At 43.7% G+C, this 26,064-nt stretch overlaps 1 protein-coding gene across 1 annotated transcript in view; it reads left to right on the top strand.

Moving 5' to 3' along the window:
- Positions 1 to 20,905, top strand: part of ACSL1 (acyl-CoA synthetase long chain family member 1) — a 68,019-nt gene extending 47,114 nt beyond the window's left edge. Inside the window, exons 10-21 of the mRNA XM_061177540.1 lie at positions 339 to 412; positions 1,806 to 1,883; positions 3,655 to 3,789; positions 5,483 to 5,617; positions 6,456 to 6,551; positions 7,435 to 7,507; positions 9,344 to 9,432; positions 10,397 to 10,513; positions 17,505 to 17,648; positions 18,732 to 18,833; positions 18,942 to 19,013; positions 19,391 to 20,905. Of these exons, the coding sequence (XP_061033523.1) occupies positions 339 to 412; positions 1,806 to 1,883; positions 3,655 to 3,789; positions 5,483 to 5,617; positions 6,456 to 6,551; positions 7,435 to 7,507; positions 9,344 to 9,432; positions 10,397 to 10,513; positions 17,505 to 17,648; positions 18,732 to 18,833; positions 18,942 to 19,013; positions 19,391 to 19,531 (1,256 nt within the window). The 3' untranslated portion in view covers positions 19,532 to 20,905. The remainder of the gene's footprint in view (positions 1 to 338; positions 413 to 1,805; positions 1,884 to 3,654; positions 3,790 to 5,482; positions 5,618 to 6,455; positions 6,552 to 7,434; positions 7,508 to 9,343; positions 9,433 to 10,396; positions 10,514 to 17,504; positions 17,649 to 18,731; positions 18,834 to 18,941; positions 19,014 to 19,390) is intronic.
- Positions 20,906 to 26,064: the final 5,159 nt, after the last annotated feature.

Genomic DNA, 26,064 nt, shown 5'->3' with positions numbered 1-26,064 from the left:
TCCTCAAAGTTCACAGTAGGATCACCCATCTTCCTGGGACAAACTGTATCCATGGTTTCCAGAAATAAAATTCCTGGATTTTCTTTTCTTACTGCTACACACACCCTCTAAAACTTGCCCATATTAGTAAAGATGGTTTAAGATAATAAATTTCATTTTAAAGGATTGCAGATTGCTCAGGAATTTAATGTGACTTAACTTTTGGCTTTCATGGGTGTACCTCACACTACAGGCATCAGAGGCTCTAATGATATGGGGTTTCTGGGCTTCTGTCATGTCCATCATTCTTGGATGGAGTTTCTGTCCTCTAACTTTGTTCTGTTCATATGTGTTCACAGGCAACCCCAAAGGAGCACTGATCACCCATCGAAATGTAGTGAGCGATTGTTCAGCATTTATGAAAATGACAGAGGTAAACTTTGGGGATATTGTCATCTTTCTTCATATCCATTGGTTGGCATCAGGCCTCAAGAATGAAGGTGGCAAAAGCCCCACTATCATGTTAGGCATGGGCTGTATTTGAAACACTGTCTGAAATATAGATAAGGTCTGAGCTTTCGTACATTCACCTTCTCCCAAATAGTTTTCACTGTGGACCTAATCCCCAGCTCCTGCTGTGACCATTAAGCTGAATTGACAGATAGAATTTATTACATCTTTTATGTAGTAAAACTTTATTTGGATACTGCTCTATAAATGTTTCCAGGAAAGGACAGAGAAGAACTGACTCTCTTGTTTTTATCTCCTATTTTAGTATGGAAAAGAATTAATTTCTTTAAGTTGACAAAGAAATGTTAAATGCTGCTGAAGGTTTTTTGGATTATTATTGTTTTTATTATTTATTATACTTGATTTGATTTGGCTTCCATTTTATAAGAAGGATTAAAGCCTCGAACTTTAGTTATTTCCTATAATCTTAAAGTTTGCTTTGTAAGTATCTTAGTCTGTGTGGGCTGCCGCAACAAAATAACACAGACTGGATAGTTAAACAACAGACTTGTATTTTTCTCGCAGTTTTGGAGGGTAGAAGTCCATGATCGAGGTGTCAGCAGGTTTGGTTCTGGTGAAGGCTCCCTTCTTGGCTTGTAGACCGCAGGCTCCTCGCCACACCTCCCCCGACCTCTCCTCTGTTTGCATACGGAGAACAAGAGAGAGGTTTCTGGTGTTTCTTCCTGTTCTTACAAGGACACCAGCCTTATTGGATCAGGGCCCCACCCTCATGACTTCATTTAACCTTAATGACCTTCCCTGTCTCCAAATACAGTCACTTTGGCGGCTAGGGCTTTAACATATGACTTTGAGGGGGGTGGTCACATTTCAATCTGTAACATCAAAGGTCTATTTCAAACTTGCCTTTTAAAAAAGTACTTATTGAATAATATAATGTATGCCTTTCCCTCATATCCTTTGCACACTTTTACATAATTTGCTTTTGCAAATTACATGTCTCTGGGAGGGCTCCATACGGTCTCCTTTTTGTGGTAGGAGCCTGTGCTTAACGGTTTTGGGGAATGGGCACCTTTGGCGACTGCAGAAGCTCGATCTCACTTTAACTTATACTTACACTTTCTTAATCCTTTTGGTATATACTTTCTAAACAGAGTTCAACATTTAGTACCTTACCAAGTGAAATTTTAATTTCCTTATTGACCTTCAAAGAAAACCTAAAATTCATGAATCATTGAAGTAAATGTTTACAGTTAATGTTAATATTAAGATTAATAATTCGTAATTTATAATAATAAAATGGAAAATTCCTGGAAATTCTAATGCTTTTCTGCCTGCCTGGTGTCTTTACTTTCCAGGGCGCATTCATTGCTTCCTCAGATGATACTTTGATCTCTTTCTTGCCTCTCGCCCACATGTTTGAGAAAGTTGTAGAGGTAGGCACTGAGTTTTACTTTGTTTGTGCACATGCGTTTGGTTGTGTTCTGCTAAGTTGTTGTGTTTTACAGAAAGCACTTGTCTTCAATGCCAGTGACACAGACATTTCATTTTTACCATTGCACACATGCATGAGTGGTTCATGCAGATAAGTTTGAATGTGCAGACTGTCCTCTATGTAGAGAGTTCTTTGCTCAGCCCTATTTTAGAAATTGAGCTAATTATTTAAGAGTATAATTTTTTTCCTGGGTCCAGATACTTGAACTTTAATACTCATTTTAAAATTGGAAGCTCAGACTTTTGAAGGACACGAATATGGACATGAATTCAGAAAGGTGAGCTGTGAATGTAGAATTTTTATGAATACCATCCCACAAAGGCTGGTGAGGCTTCAGTTCTGTAAGAAGTCTATTTTTTTTTTTTTTGGCCACGCCATGCGGCTTGTGGGATCTTAGTACCCCGACCAGGGATCGAACCCATGCTCTCTGCAGTGGAAGGTGTGGAGTCCTAACCACTGGACCGCCAGGGAAGTCCCAGAAGTCTCTATTTTTGACTGTGCTTGTTCATAAGGCACAAGTTGACTTCAGATTCATTTTTTCAGCAATATTCCAAGTGCCTTTGGCAAAGCGGGATGATCTTCAGCTGACCTCTGCCTGAGCTCCTCATACACAACCGTGTGACTAATTTAAAAACTGACCAAGAACCATCTTTTTTCCTTCTTGGACAGTTTTGGATTGTATGCTTATAGGAGAAACAATGAGCACTGCTCACTCATTTTAATGAATGTTCACGGAGCACCAGCTGTGTTGCAGGTACTGGGCAGGTATTGGAGAGAGAGGGGTGGCTGATAAAGTCCCGGCCCTTTCACTAGCTGCCGCCCTGTAGGATTCACTTCCCCCAAAGGATCAAGGATCTTCCATCCGATACTTGTGTCTCCTGCACGCCTCAGGAGACCTTGTGAGTTTACGGAGTGATTGCAGACATGTTGACAGTGGACCGTAGGTACCTAACTAGTTTTCAAAGTGTGCCCAGGAGGCAGGCCACACTGAACAGAAACCTCCGAGCTTTATTTTTAAACAATGAACCTTTCTAGTTGTTTCTGCTTTCAAGCCTGAGACCGTTTGTACTTCCGTTGCATCATCTCTTGAATCTCTCTTTCTTTTTAAAATTTAAAACAGGCAGACTCTTTGTCAAGTGCCTGTGGCTTGCCAGTGCAGCTTTCATCAGACAGGAAAAAATTCAGGCACTAGGTTATAGCCGAATGCAAACCGCTGTGGTACAGATGGCCTAGTGCCTCAGCAGCAGCGTATTCTGACTACTCAGAATTTTTTAGTTAGATTCAAATAGAAGAAATGAGACTTTAAAAAGCTAAGGCAAGTAGCTAAGTTTTTTCGATGAGAATAAGCTAGACCTAAAGTTTCTGGAAGGCTAAAAATATTTGGATTATCGAATACCGTGTCATTCATTCAGCAGATATTTATTATTGAAGCTAAAATAGCAGAACCTCTCTGATCATCCCTGAAAACCACATTCCCTGGTTTCTTACTAGTCCCTTTATCTTCAGGATAATCAAGAGCAATGCCACATTCCCATGTTGTACAAGGACCCCAGAACACAAGAATGTTGCTTTAAAAGCTCCCTACATTTAGGAACTTTATGATTTCTGGAAGCTGGTCTGAAATGCTAAAACTGGAGCCTTGTGTGTCTGTGTGTGTTGTGTAATCCCTGCTGCAATGATGACATGTTGGATATTTCTGTTTACCTCTCTAGTGTGTGATGCTGTGTCACGGAGCTAAGATAGGATTTTTCCAAGGAGATATCAGGCTGCTTATGGATGATCTCAAGACCCTTCAACCCACCATCTTCCCTGTGGTCCCCAGACTGCTGAACCGGATGTTTGACCGAGTAAGTGCCAAGCGAAGAGCAGGGGCAGAGCTCCGGACCTTGAGTCCAAGACCTCGTGTGACCACGGCCGCTGCCCTTACTCTCTCTCGAGGGACTGCAGTTTACCCCTCTGCTAATAAACCTGAGTGCGTTGACCTCCCAGAGCTGTGAGTGAGGGTTCTAAGAGAAAGGCCTGTGGACGCACCTTGTAAACTGGAAGGCACAATACAGGTGTGAGGTGGAGGTTGTTTTATTTTCACGGTAAACTCTTTGAGCCTCTGTTTTCTCATCTTTACAGTGGGCTGTTACCTCCTCCATCTCATAAAGATGCTAATTACATCATAGGAAGATAATAACTATGAAATGGCTTTATAAATTGTAAAGGTCCACTGCATGAAAAATATTACCTACTTAGCCACCCTGAGAGACGTGACTAAACCAAGCCAGGGACCGAGAGGAGGTGGTGAGCCTTTGGAGCATGGACCCCACAGCTGGGGCAGGACCCCGTGTGGTGTGAGCAGTCTCCAGAATGAATTTGGACTGGGCGGTTCTAATACTGTTTATTTTGAGACATGGCTTTCGTCATCTATGAGAACCTTCTCATTTTTTTTTTTAAATTTATTTATTTTTGGCTGCATTGGGTCTTCGCTGCTGCGCGCAGGCTTTCTCTAGTTGTGACGAGCGGGGGCTACTCTTCATTGCAGTGCGCGGGCTTCTCATTGCAGTGGCTTCTCTTGTTGTGGAGCATGGGCTCTAGGCACGCGGGCTTCAGCTGTGGCGTGCAGGCTCAGTAGTTGTGGCACGTGAGCTCTAGAGCGCAGGCCCAGTAGTTGTGGCGCATGGGCTTAGTTGCTCTGTGGCATGTGGAATCTTCCGGACCAGGGATCGAACCTATGTCCCCTGCATTGTCAGGCAGATTCTTAACCACTGTGCCACCAGGGAAGTGCCAACCTTCTCATTTTTTTAATGGTTCTTTTTTAAAAAACTGTAAAGCAGCTTTATTGAGATATAATTCACATTACATGCAATTCACCCATTAAGTGTACAATTCAAAGGTTTTTAGTACATTCACAGAGTTCTGCAACCATCATTACAGTCCATTTTAGAACATTTTTATCACCTCAAAAAGAATGTGGTATCATCCTCCACCCTGCTACCTCCCTCCACCCCCCAAAAAACTCATCTACTTTCTGAATCTATAGATTTCCCTATTCTGGATTTTCATGTGAATGGAATCATGCAATATTCTTTTGTTGCTGGCTTCTTTTGCTTAGTATGCTTTCAAGGTCCATCCATGTCGTAGCATGCATCCATACTTCATTCCTTTTAATGGCCAAATAATATTCCACTGCATGGATACAACACATTTTATTTATCCATCCATCCATTGATGGGCATTTGGGTTGTTTCCGCTTTTTGGCTATTATGAATAATGCTGCTGTGAACATTCACGGGCAAGAGGCTGTGTGGACATGTGTTTTCATTCTCTCCGGTGTGTGCCTAGGAGCGGAATTGCTAGTCATACAGTAACTCTGTGTTTAACTGAGGAACCACCGGTCTGTTTTCTAAAGCAGCTGCACCATTTTACATTCCCACCAGCAGTGTATGAGGGTTCCAATTTCTCTACATTTTCACCGACAGTTGTTATTATCTGACTTCTTATTATCTCGCCATCCTACTTATTGTGAAACCTTCTTGCTTCTTGACTTATTAGATTTTTGCTCAGGCAAACACCACACTGAAGCGATGGCTGTTGGACTTTGCCTCCAAGAGGAAAGAAGCCGAGCTTCGCAGTGGCATCATTAGAAACAACAGCCTGTGGGATAAGTTGATCTTCCACAAAATACAGGTGGCACATTGACTCACAACGGTTATTTGTCATGTAAACTCCTTTGTGTTTCGAACTTTCTGTGAGGGCTATTTTTTTTTTTTCAATTGAAGTATAGTTGATGTACAATATTATATAAGTTACAGGTGTACAATATAGCAATTCACAATTTTTAAAGTTTATACTCCATTTATAGTTATTATAAAATATTGGCTATATTCCCCATGTTGTGCAATATACCCTTGTAGCTTATTTTATACCTAATAGTTTGTACTTCTTAATCTCCTACCCCTATATTGTGTGAAGGCTGTTTTTAAAAGAGAAGGTGAGAGAGAGAGAATTTCTGGCACATTTCTAAAAACTAAGGACAAAGCCATTAGCAAAACCTCAGTGTCCAAGATAAATCTGAACAGTGTTTAGCTATCCAGGGCAGAAAAGGAATCAGGTAGCATAGCCTTTCTGATTCTCCATTTTGTTTTACTGTCCTGGAACTCTTGAGGTATTTTTTTAGGCATGAGTGATAAAGAATATGGAATAATATTATGTCCCCCAGAAGGTGGTGGTTGCCATAAACCCACGACACTCTTGTTCTAATTCCTTAAAACAGCTGCAGGTATAGAGGTGTTGCTTTATTTCCACACCTGTTGAGAGCGAATGGAGTGGTTTCGGGTGGAACCAAACTCCAGTCAGGGGTCCCCCTTGGGGTGCCTGTGCGTCCTTGGGCGCAGTGAGTTCTGTGCAGCCTGCAGACAAGAAGCTGGTGGGTTAGAGTATTGGGGTTCCAAGAAGGAATCTTTGAGAAGCCCGCCACCTTCCAGTCACTTGCCTCTCATCCTCTCCCCTCTCCCTGCCTTGCAAGTCGAGCCTGGGAGGAAAAGTACGGCTGATGATCACAGGAGCAGCGCCCGTGTCCGCCACCGTGCTGACCTTCCTGAGAGCCGCGCTGGGCTGCCAGGTGAGGCACCTCCCTCCGCATCTCCCTCTGGTCTCGGACCGAGTCGTGCCCAGGAGTCTGCTTTCCAAAAGGCACTCTTCTTCTCCTCCGTGTGTCGTATTTTTGTTTGGAAGATTATGTTATTCCTAGGTTGCTTGGAGAAAGGGGTATAGGCACACCTCGGAGATACTGCAGGTTCAGTTCCAGACCACTGCAATAAAGCCAATATTGCGATAAAGCCAATATCGCAGTAAAGCCAGTCACGTGAACTTTTTGGTTTCCCGGTGCATATAAAAGTAATGTTTACACTAGTCTGTAGTCTATTAAGTGTGCAATAGTGTTATGTCTAAAAAGCAATGTATATATCTTAATTTAAAAATACTTTATTGCTAACCGTCATCTGACAACGCAGCGTTGCCACAAACCTTCAGTTTGTAAGAAATGCAGTATCTGCAAACTGAATAAAGCGAGGTGTGCCTGTATATATCTTTTACCCCAGGCAGAATATGCGTTTGTGTTTACCACTGGGTAATTTTCTCTAGGGTAAGGCACAAAAGATGCCTTTAGATCAGGTGTGAGGGCATGGGGATTGGTAGTAAGTGATAAGCCAACCTGCAAACCATGCAGAGACCCTTTCTTAAAGGGGAGGGGGAGCCAGCAGAGACTGGGTGATAAGTAGCCGTGAGCCGACGGAGCGAGTGTGTCCCTGGGCAGGTTGTGCGCAGCGCGACCTGTTAATGACATTGTCTCCTATGCAGGTGAATACATTGGGTGCTGTAATAAAGCGTGTTGTAGTGTATGGGCTGAGGTTACCAAACGAGCTAGAGGAATTTTAGTTACTGAGCACTTCCAGCAGAGGTGTGACTGTCCCCCTCTCTTCCTGTCCCATCTCTTGGTGACCCAGTTCTACGAAGGCTATGGACAGACCGAGTGTACTGCCGGGTGCTGCCTGACTGTGCCTGGGGACTGGACCGCAGGTATGATGGCAGGGCTTTCCTTATTGGGATCTTCCTTTTGGCATCGGAATTATTGGAATTGGGTTAATAAACCAACTTAAACAAGTGCTGTGTCTCTGATGATTAGGCCTCGGGGCCAACAATCTTGGAAACCAGGGGGCCCTGTGGCAGAGTGGGATGTGACTTTGAGGCTCTGACTGTCAACGTGAGTGGGTGGCAACAGAGACTTACGTAGATCCTGAAGGTCATATCTAAAGATGGTGTTCTTTATACCAGGTTCAGAATGTTTGGCCCAACAGAGCTTTCCAGGAATTGATTGGGGCCTAATTACTTGCTGGTAAATTTTAATTAAATTTCCAGAGACTCCAGACAGAAATAAACACAAGTCCTTTGTCCCAAAAGGAAAAAACAGGGGAGGACAAACTGTCCTGCATGAGGTTCTGCGTCAGGAGTTTATGATGCATATTATCTGCGTTTCATCCCAACATCCCTGTGAGAGAAGCCCTGTTACCTCTGAGAGGACATGATTGATTGTTGGCTAAAAAGCATGTCAGTAATGTATAAGAATTTACACAGCTTTATGTTTTAGAGCCAGGATTCCAACCCAGGTTTGACCACAAAACTTCTATGCTTTCCCCTGTCCCACACCGGCAGTGTATTCTACACTGTGATAAATAAATTCTGTGATTTGTTCGCTGTTTTACACATATGAGCATCTAATGACATAGATTCTAGTATCAAGCACTTTCTAGTAGCATAATTCCACTGCGATTGGCACTAACAGTCTGTGAACCTTTTTCATGGTGTTTGTTTAATTTTTTTTTTTTAAATAAATTTATTTATTTATTTTTGGCTGCGTTGGGTCTTCGTTGCTGCCTGTGGGCTTTCTCTAGTTGTGGCGAGCGGGGGCTACTCTTCGTTGCTGTGCGTGGGCTTCTCATTGTGGTGGCTTCTCTTGTTGTGGAGCACGGGCTCTAGGCACATGGGCTTCAGTAGTTGTGGCACATGGGCTCAGTAGTTGTGGCTCACGGGCTGTAGAGCGCAGGCTCAGTAGTTGTGGCGCACGGGCTTAGTTGCTCCGCGGCATGTGGAATCTTCCCGGGCCAGGGATCGAACCCGTGTCCTCTGCATTGGCAGGTGGATTCTTAACCACTGCGCCACCAGGGAAGTCCCTGTTTGTTTAATTTTTAACTCCTGGTGCCTTACCGGCTAGAGAATTTGAATAGTGACTTCTTTAAGCTAAAATTATCAAAACATAGGAAGAATGATTTGTGATACTCTTAAAACTTATTCTAATTTCTGTTATTTTTGTTTTGGGAAAAGAACCCAGTCCTAGCACCCTTTGGCAAGAGAGTTAAGTGAGCTGTGAAAAGAATCCCTGTCCTGTCTTAATAAACTTACATGTAAAACATGTTCATTTATAATCAAGGGAATAAGGCCGTATTGGTCAGAGCCATCTGACCCGTCAAGGTTTGTTCTTATAGAGAACGGGGACATTACATCTGTATGAGGGAGAGCAGGGCCGTCAGATCATAGGAACCAGGTAAAAGTTTCAGGAAACCTGCTTCCAGGTGTTCAAAGAAACCCTGAAAATGAGCAGCCAAATCATTTATACTTTGAAAAATAATTTGGAGCATCAGACTTGGGAAAGCTCCCTAAGAGACTTTTGAATGTTTTTGTCTCTTTTCTAGGAATAAACTCTGTAATTTACCAGGGGGCAGACAGGCTGTGATTGCCGAAACCAGAGGTTTATACCCTCTGTTCTCATCATGAGTGGGCTTGTTTGTAATAAAAGTGATCTGTCCTAAGGATATCGGTTGTCACATTAGGAGTGATCATCTTTTATTTGATATACAGGCCATGTTGGTGCCCCAATGCCTTGCAACATTGTAAAGCTTGTCGATGTGGAAGAAATGAATTACGTGGCTGCCAAGGGCGAGGGCGAGGTGAGTGAAATCCCTCAGTCACCCCCTCACTGCGGGCTCCTCCAGTAACCAGCCACCTCTCAGCACCACAGCACGTAAAGCCACTGAGCTTGGTGTTGCTGGTGACCCTGAGTCACACAGGCTTCTTTTTGATGGTACATTTATGCCTAACTCGCAGGGCGGGTAGGGAGGTGGGGGGCACTAATGCCTGCCTTCTGCCGCCAGCCACGATGGGGCCATGGGCCCAGGAGGGTACAGAGGCTCCAGGGCCTGAAGTCCTGGGCCACGGCTTCCTGTCTGCTAATTGCCCTCCATGCCTGTTAGTGAGCTGCTGGCTAGAGGAAGGAAGGCCAAATTGCTTTGGGATTTCACCCCCTTTGGGGTTTTCCAGCAGCTCTGATCCAGAGCCTAGGGTGAGCGTGAGCCCTGGAACTTGACTGCAGCCAAGGCCATTATGGAAGGGAAGTGGGGGGTTGGAGGTGCCGCCACGATGCCAGCAGGGCTCTGGTAGCTCCCTCTGCATCATGGCATTCAGGGTCTGGCTAAAGGCTGGGAGACACACACACACACACGAGTTTTCTCTGGAGAAGCCCCAGTCAGTGCTCTTAACAGATCATCTTTTTCCCCCTCCAGTTTTGTTGAGATACAATTGACATCAGCATGGTGTGAGTGTAAGGTGTACAGCATCATGATTTGACTCGCATATATTGTGAAGTGATCACCGCAGCGAGTTTAGGAAACATCCATCATCTCATATAGATACAAAAAAAAGAAGAAATGTGGTTTTTTTCCTTGTGATGAGAACTCTTTAAGATCTGCTCTCTTAACAACTCTAAAACCTTCCATATGGCTGTGCTAACTGTAGTCGCCATGCTGTACATGACACCCCTGGTCCTTATTTATCTTACAACTGGATGTTTGTACCTTTCATCCACCTTCTTCCGACTCCCACGCCCACGCCTCCCTCCCGATCTTTTTCCCTCAGGTGTGTGTGAAAGGGGCTAATGTATTTCAAGGCTACTTAAAGGACCCAGCAAACACAGCAGAAGCTCTGGATAAAGACGGCTGGTTGCACACAGGGGACATTGGAAAGTGGTTGCCAGTAAGTGGTCCCCTCCCCTGTTCACAGACACTTTTGTTCCACCGTAGGGAAGAGAAAACCCCACGTCGCAGTGGCACCCTAACTTTCCCTCCTCTTTCTCCTTACCGAGCGGTGGAGCATAGACCCTTCCGTCTTCTGCAGGAAACAGGCTTATACTTAGCATCCTCGTGTAGCATTTTCACTTTAACGGCAGCAAATATGTTTTGTTTTGATGCTTGACATCCTTTCCGGTTGCTGCTTCTGGCTTGAAATCCAGAGACACTGTGTCTGGCTTTTCACATTTCACTGCTGTGCCTTGATGTTGAGGCCTTAGTTAAGGTCTGGGGAGCACTGCATAGGCTGCCAGGAATGTATGACAGGCGAGACTTTGTGAACACACATGTTTCTTAGCTTTGTCATCTCAGTAAAAACAGGATAAGTGCTTAGAGGATCAGGCCATCCCCTTTGAACTTAGCCCCAGAACTGTTTACTATAGAGAAATACAGAGTCCGTCTTGGGAGTGAGATGCTTGTGCAAAAAGCTGACCTGTAGGTTTCATCACTTGTGCTTGTTGTGGTGACACCACTGCTTTTTAAAGTTGTTACTGTGTTTAATTGCAAGCACTCAAATGGCTAGTGTAATTTTTATTATTGTGTATTGTTCTAGTCTTACAGATTTATGGTGCTTTATTTATTTATTTATTTATTTATTTATTTATTTATCACCTATGAGGAATGATTACATAGAATTTCCCCTGTTCTGCTGTTTCTGCTGTTCTTGGACAATTTGAAAAAGGAGAAAAACATGATGACCATTGGTTAAGGGAACATTAGTTTTAGAATTTTTTTTAAATTTTTTAATTTTATTTATTTTTTTATACAGCAGGTTCTTATTAGTCATCAATTTTATACACATCAGTGTATACACGTCAATCCCAATCGCCCAATTCAGCACACCACCATCCCCCCACCGTCACTTTCCCCCCTTGGTGTCCATACGTTTGTTCTCTACATCTGTGTCTCAATTTCTGCCCTGCAAACCGGTTCATCTGTACCATTTTTCTAGGTTCCACATATATGCGTTAATATGCGATATTTGTTTTTCTCTTTCTGACTTACTTCACTCTGTATGAGAATCTCTAGATCCATCCATGTCTCCACAAATGACCCAGTTTCGTTCCTTTTTATGGCTGAGTAATATTCCATTGTATATATGTACCACATCTTCTTTATCCATTCGTCTATCGATGGGCATTTAGGTTGCTTCCATGACCTGGCTATTGTAAGTAGTGCTGCAATGAACATTGGGGTGCATGTGTCTTTTTGAATTATGGTTTTCTCTGGGTATATGCCCAGTAGTGGGATTGCTGGATCATATGGTAATTCTATTTTTAGTTTTTTAAGGAACCTCCATACTGTTCTCCCTAGTGGCTGTGTCAGTTTACATTCCCACCAACAGTACAAGAGGCTTCCCTTTTCTCCACACCCTCTCCAGCATTTGTTGTTTGTAGATTTTCTGATGATGCCCATTCTAACCAGGATGAGGTGATACCTCATTGTAGTTTTGATTTGCATTTCTCTAATAATTAGTGATGTTGAGCAGCTTTTCATGTGCTTCTTGGCCATCTGTATGTCTTCTTTGGAGAAATGTCTATTTAGGTCTTCTGCCCATTTTTGGATTGGGTTGTTTGTTTTTTTAATATTGAGCTGCATGAGCTGTTTATATATTTTGGAGATTAATCCTTTGTCCATTGATTCGTTTGCAAATATTTTCTCCCATTCTGAGGGTTGTCTTTTCGTCTTGTTTATGGTTTCCTTTGCTGTGAAAAAGCTTTGAAGTTTCATTAGGTCCCATTTGTTTATTTTTGTTTTTATTTCCATTACTCTAGGAGGTGGATCAAAAAAGATCTTGCTGTGATTTATGTCAAAGAGTGTTCTTCCTATGTTTTCCTCTAGGAGTTTTATAGTGTCCGATCTTACATTTAGGCCTCTAATCCATTTTGAGTTTATTTTTGTGTATGGTGTTAGGGAGTGTTCTAATTTCATTCTTTTTCATGTAGCTGTCCAGATTTCCTGGCACCCCTTATTGAAGAGACTGTCTTTTCTCCATTGTGTATCCTTGCCTCCTTTGTCATAGATTAGTTGACCATAGGTGCATGGGTTTATCTCTGGGCTTTCTATCTTGTTCCATTGATCTATGTTTCTGTTTTTGTGCCAGTACCATATTGTCTTGATTACTGTAGCTTTGTAGTGTAGTCTGAAGTCAGGGAGTCTGAGTCCCAGCTCCGTTTTTTTCCCTCAAGACTGCTTTGGCTATTCGGGGTCTTTTGTGTCTCCATACAAATTTTAAGATTTTTTGTTTTAGTTCTGTAAAAAATGCCATTGGTAATTTGATAGGGATTGCATTGAATCTGTACATTGCTTTGGGTAGTATAGTCATTTTCAAAATATTTATTCTTCCAATCCAAGAACATGGTATATCTCTCCATCTGTTGGTACCATCTTTAATTCCTTTCATCAGTGTCTTATAGTTTTCTGCATACAGGTCTTTTGTCTCCCTAAGTAGGTTTATTCCTAGGTATTTTATTCTTTTTGTTGCAGTGGTAAATGGGAGTATTTCCTTAATTTCTCTTTCTGATTTGTCATCATTAGTGTATAGGAATGCAAGAGATTTCTGTGCATTAATTTTGTATCCTGCAACTTTACCAAATTCATTGATTAGCTCTAGTAGTTTTCTGGTGGCATCTTTAGGATTATCTATGTATAGTATCATGTCATCTGCAAACAGTGACAGTTTTACTGCTCCTTTTCCAATTTGTATTCCTTTTATTTCTTTTTCTTCTCTGATTGCCGTGGCTAGGACTTCCAAAACTATGTTGAATAGTAGCGGTGAGAGTGGACATCCTTGTGTTATTCCTGATCTTAGAGGAAATGCTTTCAGTTTTTCACCATTGAGAATGATGTTTGCTGTGGGTTGGTCATATATGGCCTTTATTATGTTGAGGTAGGTTCCCTCTGTGCCCACTTTCTGGAGAGTTTTTATCATAAATGGGTGTTGAATTTTGTGAAAAGGTTTTTCTGCATCTATTGAGATGATCATATGGTTTTTCTTCTTCAATTTGTTCATATGGTGTATCACATTGATTGATTTGCGTATATTGAAGAATCCTTGCATCCCTTGGATAAATCCCACTTGATCATGGTGTATGATCCTTTTAATGTGTTGCTGGGTTCTGTTTGCTAGTATTTTGTTGAGGATTTTTGCATCTATATTCATCAGTGATATTGGTCTGTAATTTTCTTTTTTTGTAGTATCTTTGTCTGGTTTTGGTATCAGGGTGATGGTGGTCTCATAGAATGAGTTTGGGAGTATTCCTTCCTCTGCAATTTTTTGGAAGAGTTTGAGAAGGATGGGTGTTAGCTCTTCTCTAAATGTTTGATAGAATTCACCTGTGAAGCCATCTGGTCCTGGACTTTTGTTTGGAAAATTTTTAATCACAGTTTCAATTTAATTGCTTGTGATTGGTCTGTTCATATTTTCTTTTTCTTCCTGGTTCAGTCTTAGAAGGTTATACCTTTCTAAGAATTTGTCCATTTCTTCCAGGTTGTCCATTTTATTGGCATAGAGTTGCTTGTAGTAGTCTCTTAGGATGCTTTGTATTTCTGCGGTGTCTGTTGTAACTTCTCCTTTTTCATTTCTGATTTTATTGATTTGAGTCCTCTCCCTCTTTTTCTTGATGAGTCTGGCTAATGGTTTATCAATTTTGTTTATCTTCTCAAAGAACCAGCTTTTAGTTTTATTGATCTTTGCTATTGTTTTCTTTGTTCCTATTTCATTTATTTCTGCTCTGATCTTTATGATTTCTTTCCTTCTGCTAACTTTGGGTTTTGTTTGTTCTTCTTTCTCTAGTTCCTTTAGGTGTAAGGTTAGATTGTTTATTTGAGGTTTTTCTTGTTTCTTGAGGTAGGCTTGTATAGCTGTAAACTTCCCTCTTAGAACTGCTTTTGCTGCATCCCATAGGTTTTGGATGGTTGTATTTTCACTGTCATTTGTCTCTAGGTATTTTTTGATTTCCTCTTTGATTTCTTCAGTGATTTCTTGGTTATTTAGTAACGTAGTGTTTAGCCTCCATGTGTTTGTGTATTTTACGTTTTTTCCCCTGTAATTCATTTCTAATCTCATAGCGTTGTGGTCTGAAAAGATGCTTGATATGATTTCAATTTTCTTAAATTTACTGAGGCTTGATTTGTGACCCAAGATGTGATCTATCCTGGAGAATGTTCCGTGCGCACTTGAGAAGAAAGTGTAATCTGCTGTTTTTGGATGGAATGTCCTATAAGTATCAATTAAATCTGTCTGGTCTATTGTGTCATTTAAAGCTTCTGTTTCCTTATTTATTTTCATTTTGGATGATCTGTCCATTGGTGTAAGTGAGGTGTTAAAGTCCCCCACTATTATTGTGTTACTGTCGATTTCCTCTTTTACAGCTGTTAGCAGTTGCCTTATGTATTGAGGTGCTCCTATGTTGGGTGCATATATATTTATAATTGTTATATCTTCTTCTTGGATTGATCCCTTGATCATTATGTAGTGTCCGTCCTTGTCTCTTGTAGCATTCTTTATTTTAAAGTCTATTTTATCTGATATGAGTATTGCTACTCCAGCTTTCTTTTGATTTCCATTTGCGTGGAATATCTTTTTCCATCCCCTCACTTTCAGTCTGTATGTGTCCCTAGGTCTGAAGTGGGTCTCTTGTAGACAGCATATATATGGGTCTTGTTTTTGTATCCATTCAGCGAGCCTGTGTCTTTTGGTTGGAGCATTTAATCCATTCACGTTTAAGGTATTTATTGATATGTATGTTCCTATGACCATTTTCTGAATTGTTTTGGGTTTGTTTTTGTAGGTCCTTTTCTTCTCTTGTGTTTCCCACTTAGAGAAGTTCCTTTAGCATTTGTTGTAGAGCTGGTTTGGTGGTGCTGAATTCTCTTAGCTTTTGCTTGTCTGTAAAGCTTTTGATTTCTCCGTCGAATCTGAATGAGATCCTTGCCGGGTAGAGTAATCTTGGTTGTAGGTTCTTCCCTTTCATCACTTTAAGTATATCGTGCCACTCCCTTCTGGCTTGTAGAATTTCTGCTGAGAAAGCAGCTGTTAACCTTATGGGAGTTCCCTTGTATGTTATTTGTCGTTTTTCCCTTGCTGCTTTCAAAATTTTTTCTTTGTCTTTAATTTTTGCCAGTTTGATTACTGTGTGTCTCGGCGTGTTTCTCCTTGGGTTTATCCTGTATGGGACTCGCTGCGCTTCCTGGACTTGGGTGGCTATTTTCTTTCCCATGTTAGGGAAGTTTTCGACTATAATCTCTGCAAATATTTTCTCTGGTCCTTTCTCTCTCTCTTCTCCTTCTGGGACCCCTATAATTCAAATGTTGTTGCATTTAATGTCCCAGAGGTCTCTTAGGCTGTCTTCATTTCTTTTCATTCTTTTTTCTTTATTCTGTTCCGCAGCAGTGAATTCCACCATTCTGTCTTCTAGGTGACTTATCTGTTCTTCTGCCTCAGTTATTCTGCTATTGATTCCTTCTAGTGTAGTTTTCATTTCAGTTATTGTATTGTTCATCTCTGTTTGTTTGTTCTTTAATTCTTCTAGGTCTTTGTTAAACATTTCTTGCATCTTCTCGATCTTTGCCTCCATTCTTTTTCCGAGGTCCTGGATCATCTTCACTATCATTATTCTGAATTCTTTTTCTGGAAGGTTGCCTATCTCCACTTCATTTAGTTGTTTTTCTGGGGTTTTATCTTGTTCCTTCATCTGATACATAGCCCTCTGCCTTTTCATCTTGTCTATCTTTTTGTGAATGTGGTTTTTGTTGCACAGGTTGCAGGATTGTAGTTCTTCTTGCTTTTGCTGTCTGCCCTCTTTTATGGTGCTTTATACTCCGAAATTTTTATTGTTTTGAAAAATATCCCCCCCCCCAATTAATTCAGATTTCAGAGTACCCAAGCTATTTATTTTTTTCATAGACATTATGGTACTTCACCGTGGTTCTTTTTTTTGTTTTCCTTAATATTGATTGATTGATTGATTGATTGATTTTGGCTACGCTGGGTCTTAGTTGCAGCATGTGGGATCTTTAGTTGCAGCATGTGGACTCTCAGTTGTGGCATGCGTGCAGGATTTAGTTCCCCAACCAGTGATTGAACCCGGACCGCCTACATTGGGAGCTTGGAATCTTACCCACTGGACCACCAGGGAAGTCCACCCAGGCTATTTAGAAATAAATTAAGTCCCTCTTTCAAGACTCAGGAGGGATGAAGTATCCGTTCTGATTCTGACTATGGCTCTAAGGAGCACATCTCATAATCTCCCTGGACCTCAGTCGGCTCCTTTTGGAAACGGAGGAAAACTGATGTGGGCTGAGAGAACTTTCCAGTGGGTGACTCTCCGAAGCGAGAGAGTGGCCTGGGGTGGGGATGGGGGTTTTGTTTACGGGAGTTGGGGAGGTGGGAGCTACTGGCATTTGGCGAGCCTGGTCTGGAGATTCTCGCATCCCCACAGTCATCATGGGGGGCAGCTGACAGCCCCCTCCTGCCCCCACCCTGGAACAGGGACAGAGGGAAGTGAGCTGCTGCCTCTGCAGCCCCTGCTCTGCGCAGAGCCCTGTGGGAGGATGAGCGCGTCTCTGCTCTCAAGGACCTTTACCCCATCGAGCGGCCGATTCAGATATGAGGCAAAGTGAAGCTCGCTGAGCTGAAGGGAGCAAGCGGGGTGCTCTGGTTGGCTGGGAGTGAGGGGAGCTCCCAAGTCCCTTCTCTGTCTCTCTACTCTGCTCAGTGGCCTGGGGGAGGTTACGTAATCTCTCTAAGCCTCAGTTTGCCTGTCTGCAAAATGGGTTAACAGCTGACCCCCGCCAGAGGTTATTAGGATTAAATGATAGTGTACAGGAAATGCCCGCTGCTGGGGGGAAAGCAGCTGCTGGACCTGCTCACAGGCCACTCCCCGCCCTCCAAACAGAATGGCACCTTGAAGATCATCGACAGGAAAAAGCACATCTTTAAACTGGCACAGGGAGAGTACATAGCTCCGGAGAAGATTGAAAACATCTACCAGCGAAGTGAACCTATCGCTCAGGTGTTTGTCCATGGAGAGAGCTTGCAGGTACGCACTGCCCCAGCCGTGAATTCTGTGGCCGGCGTGGCCCGGGCCTAGAAGTCCAGGGCCTTTCAGTGTGATGGGAAGTTTGCGATGGGTGTGAGTTGACTTTCATGTCTGATGTGCTGGAATATTATCAACACGTTACTGGTTTTTACTGCTTGGCATTTCTTTTTTTTTTTTCATCTATTTTGTAACTGGAAATTTGTACCTCTTATTCTTGGCAATTCTTATCCAGAAAAGTTTTTTTCTCTTTAATTTCATGTTACCAAGGGAAGTTGGATAAGGATACCAAGGGAGTGGGTAAAATAAGCTTCTAATTTAATTATGAGGGGAAATATTGATATACAGGTTATAAGAAAGTTTAGAATTTTCAAACATATTAAACCCAACTTATTTATGATATGTCTCCTACGTCATTTTTGAGCAAATGGTGGTTGTGAGCCAACATATCTTAAAGTCGAAAACCAACATCAGTATTGCAATGAAACATCATTTGCTAAAATTTTGGACAGATGGTGAGAAGGAAGAGAAGGGTGTCTGGTTTCCTGAGGGTTAATATTTCTACAACTCTTGAAATTTTCAAATAATTTTGGAAGAATATTTTCTTGTAAGAAAGTGCACCTATTTTTCTTCGACCTGGAATCATACCCATGCCTCTAATTTTTATTTAGTTTCGTTGTCACTAAACTGTAAAGAATGAGGTATTAGAGCTTTTTCTAAATGAATCTGCATACATTTTCTCTTTTTCTAAAGCAGTTATCTGATATCTATCCCCTTGTTTGCTTATTTGACCCTGTTTTATTTTTAAAAATATATATAAGAGTAAGTAAAAATTAGGGTTTTATTAGGTTTTGATTTCCAATGGTTCTTTTAAAACATTTATTGCAAAATCCCCAATGCTGTCTATATTTCAGAGGCAGGAGTTAACCTGGGCCCTGCGGACTCTGGGGCTGGTAACATGCTCTGAAAAGAGGATCTGTAACTCCCATCAGATTCTCCCAGGGGCTCAGGCTGCAGATAATAACGAACCACAATTTTAGAGCATCTGGATCAAGCCCTTTAATAACTTACTTGTCTCTGTTAAAGGCATTTCTCATAGCAATTGTGATACCAGACGTTGAGACGCTAGGTCCCTGGGCCCGGAAGAGAGGCTTTGAAGGCTCCTTTGAAGAACTGTGCAGAAACAAGGTAGGTTCCGAAGCGTGCAGCCTACTCCTGACCCTCCCTTTGCATTAAGTGCAAAGTTCAGGGACTCCCGCCATGGGAGTAAGGATCTTACTTTTCTTGCCTTATTAGGGTGTCCAAAAAGCTATTCTGGAAGACATGGTGAGACTGGGGAAGGATTCTGGCCTAAAAGCATTTGAACAGGTAAGACTTGCATCCAAGTGTATGAATTCCTGCAAAAACGGGTTTTTGACTGGAGGATGTTTTTTGTGAATATATTATAGAAGAGGATGAGGTGACGTAAAGACATCTGTGTGGAAGGGATAGTGGAGTGGTTTGGCAGGGGAGGGGATTTTTGTAACCAAGGGTATGAATTCTCTTCCTGGAGGTCAGGCTACAATCCTGATTCTGTACTGACAACAGGCCACTGCCCTTTGTTGAGACAGTGCAGTGGGGCCTGGCCTGAGAGGCTGGCTTGAATCGCCCAGAAAGGTCTTTATCCCTTGGGAAGCTTAAGTGCTTTTTAGACTCAGGTGGCCTCCGTCCTCCTTTCCTCCTTTGACTGCCTGGTTTCTTTGCAGGTCAAAGGTATTAGTCTCCACCCTGAATTATTCTCTGTCGACAACGGCCTTCTGACCCCAACGATGAAGGCTAAAAGGCCAGAGCTTCGGAATTATTTCAGGTCACAGATCGATGAACTTTATTCCACCATCAAAATCTAATGCGAGGAAGGAAGCTGGGAAGAGGCCGCATGCCTCTGCGGTCTTCTCCCGCCCGTGGCCTCAGTGGGTAGTTTTGACAACAGCAAGTAGGGAAGGAGCGTCTTTGTCTGCCTCGTGCGTTCAGATTCTCGTCATAGGAAGCTTAGAGGGAATGGAACACTGCCTTATGGTCACCTCGCATTGCAGACCATGTTCACGGTGATACACAATTTCCAAAATGAGCCTTAAAAAAATTGTAAAGGGGAAACTATAAATGTGCTAAGTTATTTACGACTTCCTCAGTTTAAAAAGAGGGTGAAAACTTGTCTCCCTGTTTTGCTAACCAAGTGGTTAGGACTTTGCTCTTTCTGAGACGGCTGCTACTTGCTGCACATTCTGCAGGCGTCTGCTGCTCTGAAGAGCACCGTGCACTGGAGGCAAGCGTCCCTTATAAACAACAACCGTCCCAGCTGCAGGAGGTCGCAAGTGGACCAGAGGTTTTCTTTTAATCCCTGCCACCGTCCCCTCCCCATCTCACGTGACCCTTCTGATTAACCCCTGTCACTCCTGTTGGAACAGAGGATGGACCTAGCTCAGAACAGCGCAGGTATGGATGGATGGCCGCTCACCAGAGCGGGCGGATTCTGGCGCCCACAGAGCAGAATATTCGCTGACCCTCTTCTCCAGACCCGATTCCCTTCCTCCATCCCTTCCCAGGGGTTATTAAAAAATCTGCCTTAGACTCTGCAGTGAAGACAAGCATTTCAACAAGGAAACAATTACCTGGATCAGCCATGTTCAACTGTGACGCCTGAAGAACTGTCCACTTTGTCTTCACTGAACCCGTCGCTCTGTCTGTGATGGTTTTTAATGTGGTTTTCATATCAAAAGAGTACGTTGTGATTAAGTGGCTTTTTTTCCCCAGAATAAACTCTCAGGCAAGGCATGTCTTTAAAAATATTAAGGGAGTAGATACGCTTGGGTACTTATTGAAATGGACGGTAATTAATAAATGCTCTTCTATCATAATGCTACCTGATTTCTATGAAATGTATTTGACAAGCCAAAATTCTAAGACATAGGAATCTGGAAAACTCATTTCCTGGGATTAACTTCTCAAGGGATTTTTTTTTTTTTAAGTTAATTTGGGAAATTAGCAGCATTTCACTTTACTGCAAGTCTTTGCCACATGTGACTGAATTTAGTTGTCATTTATATGTTGAAAGCAGTTGTTTGTGGATATGTGAGTACCTGTATTATACAAGCACAACGGGGTTTGCCCTAAAGAGTTGTCGTTGTAATAACGCTATTTGGTAACCTAGCTTCATATGTGCATTCTTAATTGCACAAGAAGTCAATAATTTGTCACATTGGGGTTTTGAATGTTTGCTTTAAGTGTTGGCTATTTCTATGTTTTATAAACCAAAACAGAATTTCCAAAAACAATGAAGGAAACCAAAATAAATATTTCTGTATTTCAAGTGAGTGAAGCCTCCCTTTTTGCGTCAGGTGTCGCGTTCGGGGTGGCCTCTGGTGTGCACAAGCGGAGAGCAAGAATGACCTCAGCCTCGCAGTTCTTTCCTCCCTCCCAGGTCTGCTTCCTAGGACGCAGTCATCCCGACACTTCCAGTTGCTGACCCCGGGCCCCGGCCAGCTCCCAGCAACGGTCCTGCTATGTTGCAGAGAAGAAAGTCTTGGTGTGAATAACATGGATATTCTTGAAAGTGCAAATTCTCGGGGGGAAGGCGACAGTGCAGGAGGCATCGCTGCAGTTGGTGGTTCTGGCGTGGATTTCATTCGGCCTCATTGTAGTCATTCTCTTCTGTAGAACTGTCGGAGAAGATGTCCCATTGACAGCAGCCGACTGTTTCTTCTATTGCTATCCTACGCTGTCATTTTAAAGATTTTCTTTTCCAGCGGTCTTAGTTAATCACGCCCTAAGTTTTTCTGTAGCCTGTTTTCAGTCCTCTTTCCCTTCAGTCTTGGGTTTGGGGTGCTGATGTCTGCTTTCTTCCTCTAAAGCTCAAACCCTGTGCACCCCTCTCTGGTGAGACTCCTCATCCAAGGGACTTCCCTGGCGGTCCACCTTCCAGTGAAGGGGGTTTGGATTCAAGGCCTGGTCGGGGAGCTGAGATCCTACATGCCTCAGGGCCAAAAAACCAAAACATAAAACAGAAGCAGGGCTTCCCTGGTGGCGCAGTGGTTAAGAATCCGCCTGCCAACGCAGGGGACACGGGTTCGAGCCCTGGTCCGGGAAGATCCCACATGCTGCAGAGCAGCTAAGCCCATGTGCCACAACTACTGAGCCTGTGCTCTAGAGCCCCCGAGCCACAATTACTGAAGCCCGCACACCTAGAGCCCATGCTCCGCAATGAGAAGCCACTGCAATGAGAAGCCCGCGCACCACAATGAAGAGTAGCCCCCGCTCGCCGCAACTAGAGAAAGCCCGCGCACAGCAACGAAGACCCAACACAGCCAAAAATAAGTAAATTTTTTTAAAAACCGGAAGCAATATTGTAACAAATTCAATAAAGACTTTTTAAAAAAATGGTCCACATCAAAAAAATCTTTAAAAAAAAAAAAAAAAAGCCTCCTCATCCAGTCTGCCTTGTTAGTTAGGTTATTAAGTTCCTCGTGTCGTCTTTTTCTGCCCTGCGCCCTCTTGCTCTCGTTCCCTCACGGGAACTGTGACCTTTCTGTCTCCTCCCTGGGCTCCCAGCACTGGACTTAGGAACTGGTGGGTGTTTGTTAAATTACTCTCATTTGAACAAATATTTGAAATTTTGAACCAAGCTTCTGTAATGAGGTTGATAGAAACACTGTTTTGTTTTGTTTTCTTTTTAAAAATTCTGGTAAAATACACATGAGATTTATCATCTTCATCATTTTTAAGCATACAGTTCAGTGGCATTAAGTGCATTCACACTGTTGTGCAACCGTCACCGCCGTCCATCTCCAGAACTCTTCATGTTGCAAAACTTAAACTCTGCCCATTAAGTAATAACTCCCATTCCCTCCTCGCCCCAGCCCCTGGCCACCACCATTCTGCTCTCTCTGAATTTGACTACTTTAGGTGCCTCGTATGAGTGAATCATACAGTGTTTGTCCTTCTGTGTCTGGCTTATTTCACTTAGCATAATGCCCTCAAGGTCCATTCGTGTTGTCTCTCACTTTTTATAGCTGAATAATATTTGTACAATTACACCACATTTTGTTTATTCATTTGTTTTTTGGGTTTTTTTATAAATTTATTTATCTTTTTATTTTTGGCTGCGTTGGGTCTTTGTTGCTGCGCGCGGGCTTTCTCTAGTTGCGGCGAGCAGGGGTTACTCTTCGTTGCGGTGCACGGGCTTCTCATTGCGGTGGATTCTCTTGCTGCGGAGCATGGGCTCTAGGCGCGCGGGCTTCAGTAGTTGTGGCTCGTGGGCTCAGTAGTTGTGGCACTCGGGCTCAGTAGTTGTGGCTCGCAGGCTCTAGAGCGCAGGCTCAGTAGTTGTGGCGCATGGACTTAGTTGCTCCATGGCATGTGGGATCTTCCCAGACCAGGGCTTGAACCCGTGTCCCCTGCATTGGCAGGCGGATTCTTAACCACTGCGTCACCAGGGAAGACCCTGTTTTGGTTTTTTTAGATTTTTTTTTTTTTTTTTTGATGTGGACCATTTTTGAAGTCTTTATTGACTTTGTTACAATAGTGCTTCTGTTTTTATGTTTTGGTTTTGGCTACAAGGCATGTGGGATCTTAGCTCCCTGACCAGGGATCGAACCCGCACGCCCTGCATTGGAAGGTGAAGTCTTTTTTTTGGTAATTTATTTATTTATTTATTATTTATTTTTGGCTGCATTGGGTCTTTGTTGCTCCACATCCTCACTTTACTTTGTTTTCTTTTTTTTTTTTTTTGATAACGCCCATCCTAGTGGGTGTGAAGTGGTATCCCATTGTGGTTTTGATTTGCATTTCCCTCATGATGATAAGATCGAGCATCCTGTCGTGTGCTTATTGGTCACTTGTGTATCTTCCTTGGAGAAATGTCCTTTGCCCATTTTAAAAAACTGGTTTTTGTTATCAAGCAGTAGGAGTTCTTTATATATTCTGGATATGAACCCCTAGACACTGCTTCCCATTCTTAACTTTCACGGTGCGCTATATACAATGGCGCTCCGTCCCCCAAATCAAAACCACACCTCAAGCCCAGGGGTCTCTGTCTTAATCCGGCAGCAGTGACCCTGCTGCCCTGAGAGTTCACCTTGCCCCTCCCCGCAGGTCTAGCTCTGACACACCCTCACTCTGGGTCTAAACTCAGAAGAACAGTTTGTTTTTAAGTATATTTGGCATTTGGTAGTTAAAGTATTTTTGCCTCACTTCTGCTTTTTAGATTACTTGGAATAAGAAGAAGAAGAAGAACTGAAATGTGTTGAGTGTTGCCACGCGCCAGGCACTCTTCTGAGCATCTTACACAGGTGACCTTTTCATGTTTGCAACCCTCTGAGCCAAATGCTCCTGGTGTCCCCATCATACGGTGAGGAAATTGAAGCACACGACTTGGGTCAGCGTCATACGCTGGACAGAGTTGGAGCTGGGCGGTCTGCCTCTGGACGCTGAGCTTTCAACTTCACGCCGTGGAGGTTTCTCGTCTGCCTGCGCCAGTAACCTCCTGACAAAACATGTCATTGGATTGTTTCTTGGTGCCAGCAGTTATGCCTCTAAGCTTTGGTCCAAACGGTTTTGATTCCTACCTAATGATTGTTCTTTGTCATAGCAGAGGCCAGTACCACTTCCCAGTTTTATTCTGGCTCATGGGTCATCAAAAATTAAATATGGTTGCTCTCTGTGATGTTGGAAACCCCAAATCCATCAAGGACCAAAAGTTAGGTAGAACCTGCCGCTCTGTTTCAGGAGGAAAGTAGGTGTAGAGCTGGGTCACAGACCTGTGGCATGTTCATGAGGTCCCTCGGACGTCCTAGGAATCATCAGCTACGGAGGTAGTAACAGCTATAGGGGGCTGTGGGCTCGCTCTGGGTGGTGAGCTGTGCTGCGCTCTTAAATTCTCAGAGGGGTTACGTGGTGTGATGGTTAGCATTCTGGGCTCTGACTTATGTTCTCATGTAATCCTCGCAAAACCCCTGTTAGGCGGGTGATGCACCCATAGTTCTGTGTCTAACATCAGCTAAGTGCCAGGCACAGTTCTGTGCTATGGGGACGCAGCAATGAGCACAGCAGACAAGATCCTTGCCCTGGGGCAGCTAACTTTCTAGCCGAGAGAGATGGACAGTAAACAGGAAAGCAAATGAACAACTTCGGATTGCAATGGGTGCCTTGAAAACAACGCATAGAGTCTTGGGGAGGGGCCACGAGGGCCTATTTGAAGTGTTGGGGTCAGAGAAGGTCTCTTTGAGGAGGTGACACTTGAGGTGATAACCTGAAGAATGAGGAGGAACCAGCCTTACAGAGGTTTGGAGAAAGAGGTTTCAAATAGCAGAAGCAGTGAGTGCAAAGGCCCTGAGGTGAGAAAGAGTTCGCTCTAGTCCAGGCCCTGAAAGGAAGCCGGTGCGGCTGCGGTGTCGTAAGCACGGGAAAGAGTGGAACAGAAAGCAGTTAGAGAAGAAGGAGGGCCGGTTACCAGGCCTTGCAGCCCAGAATGGAACCTGGATTTTTCTCGGCAGGAAACCAGTGAAGGGTTTTGAGACAAGGAGTTCATTCCCTGAATGAACCCCTCCTGGTGGCTGCAGAGCGATCGGAGGAGAAGCACGAAACCCGGTCAGGACAGGCTTACCTGTGTAAGGCAGCCTGAACCGGGTTGGTGGCAGTGGAGATAGAAGACAGGCGAAAGCAGCTGGAGGTGGGACCCGTCACGTGGGGAATCAGGAAAAGGGAGGGCTCGGGGGTGAGCACCGTTGGGTGGACGGTGGAGCCCTACTTACCGAGACGGGAAGACCCCGGGGCGTTGGTTTTGGGAAGGGAATCAAGAGGTTGGGTTTGGGCAATTTCCATCTGAGGTTCCTGCTGGACAACCACGTAAAGATAGATATGAGTCTGCGCCTCGGAATAGGGGTCCCCAGGCCCCGGCACCAGTCCACAGCCTGTAGGAGCGGGGGCCGCACAGCAGGAGGTGAGCGGCGGGCGGATGGGCGAGGAGTGAAGCTCCATCGGCCGCTCCCCGTCGCTCACGTTACCGCCTGAACCATCCCACTCCCCTCCCTGGTCCGTGGAAGAATTGGCTTCCAGGACACCGGTCCCTGGTGCCAAAAAGGTTGGGGGCCACTGCCTCAGAAGATGAGTCAGGAGACAACAGATTGCAAAGTCCGCAGCACAGAAAAGGTATTTCAGGCTGAGGGGCTTTATCAGGCAACCTGGGGACCGGGAAACCTGGATAGGAAATCGAGGCGGCCCCAAACGGAGCCCTGGGGAGCTCCATGGTGGGGCGTTGATGAAAGAGCCAGCAACGGGGGTTGAGAGTCACCTGCCATGAGGAAGGTGGGAACCAAGCACGTGGCATCCCTGAAGCCCAGAGGGAAAAGTGTTTCAGAAAGGGAGGGAGGGGGCGGGCCGGTTATGT

Source organism: Eubalaena glacialis, chromosome 20 (genome assembly GCF_028564815.1).
Source record: "Eubalaena glacialis isolate mEubGla1 chromosome 20, mEubGla1.1.hap2.+ XY, whole genome shotgun sequence".
NCBI classification, from domain to species: Eukaryota; Metazoa; Chordata; class Mammalia; order Artiodactyla; family Balaenidae; genus Eubalaena; species Eubalaena glacialis.
This window is presented reverse-complemented; position numbering and strand designations above follow the sequence as displayed.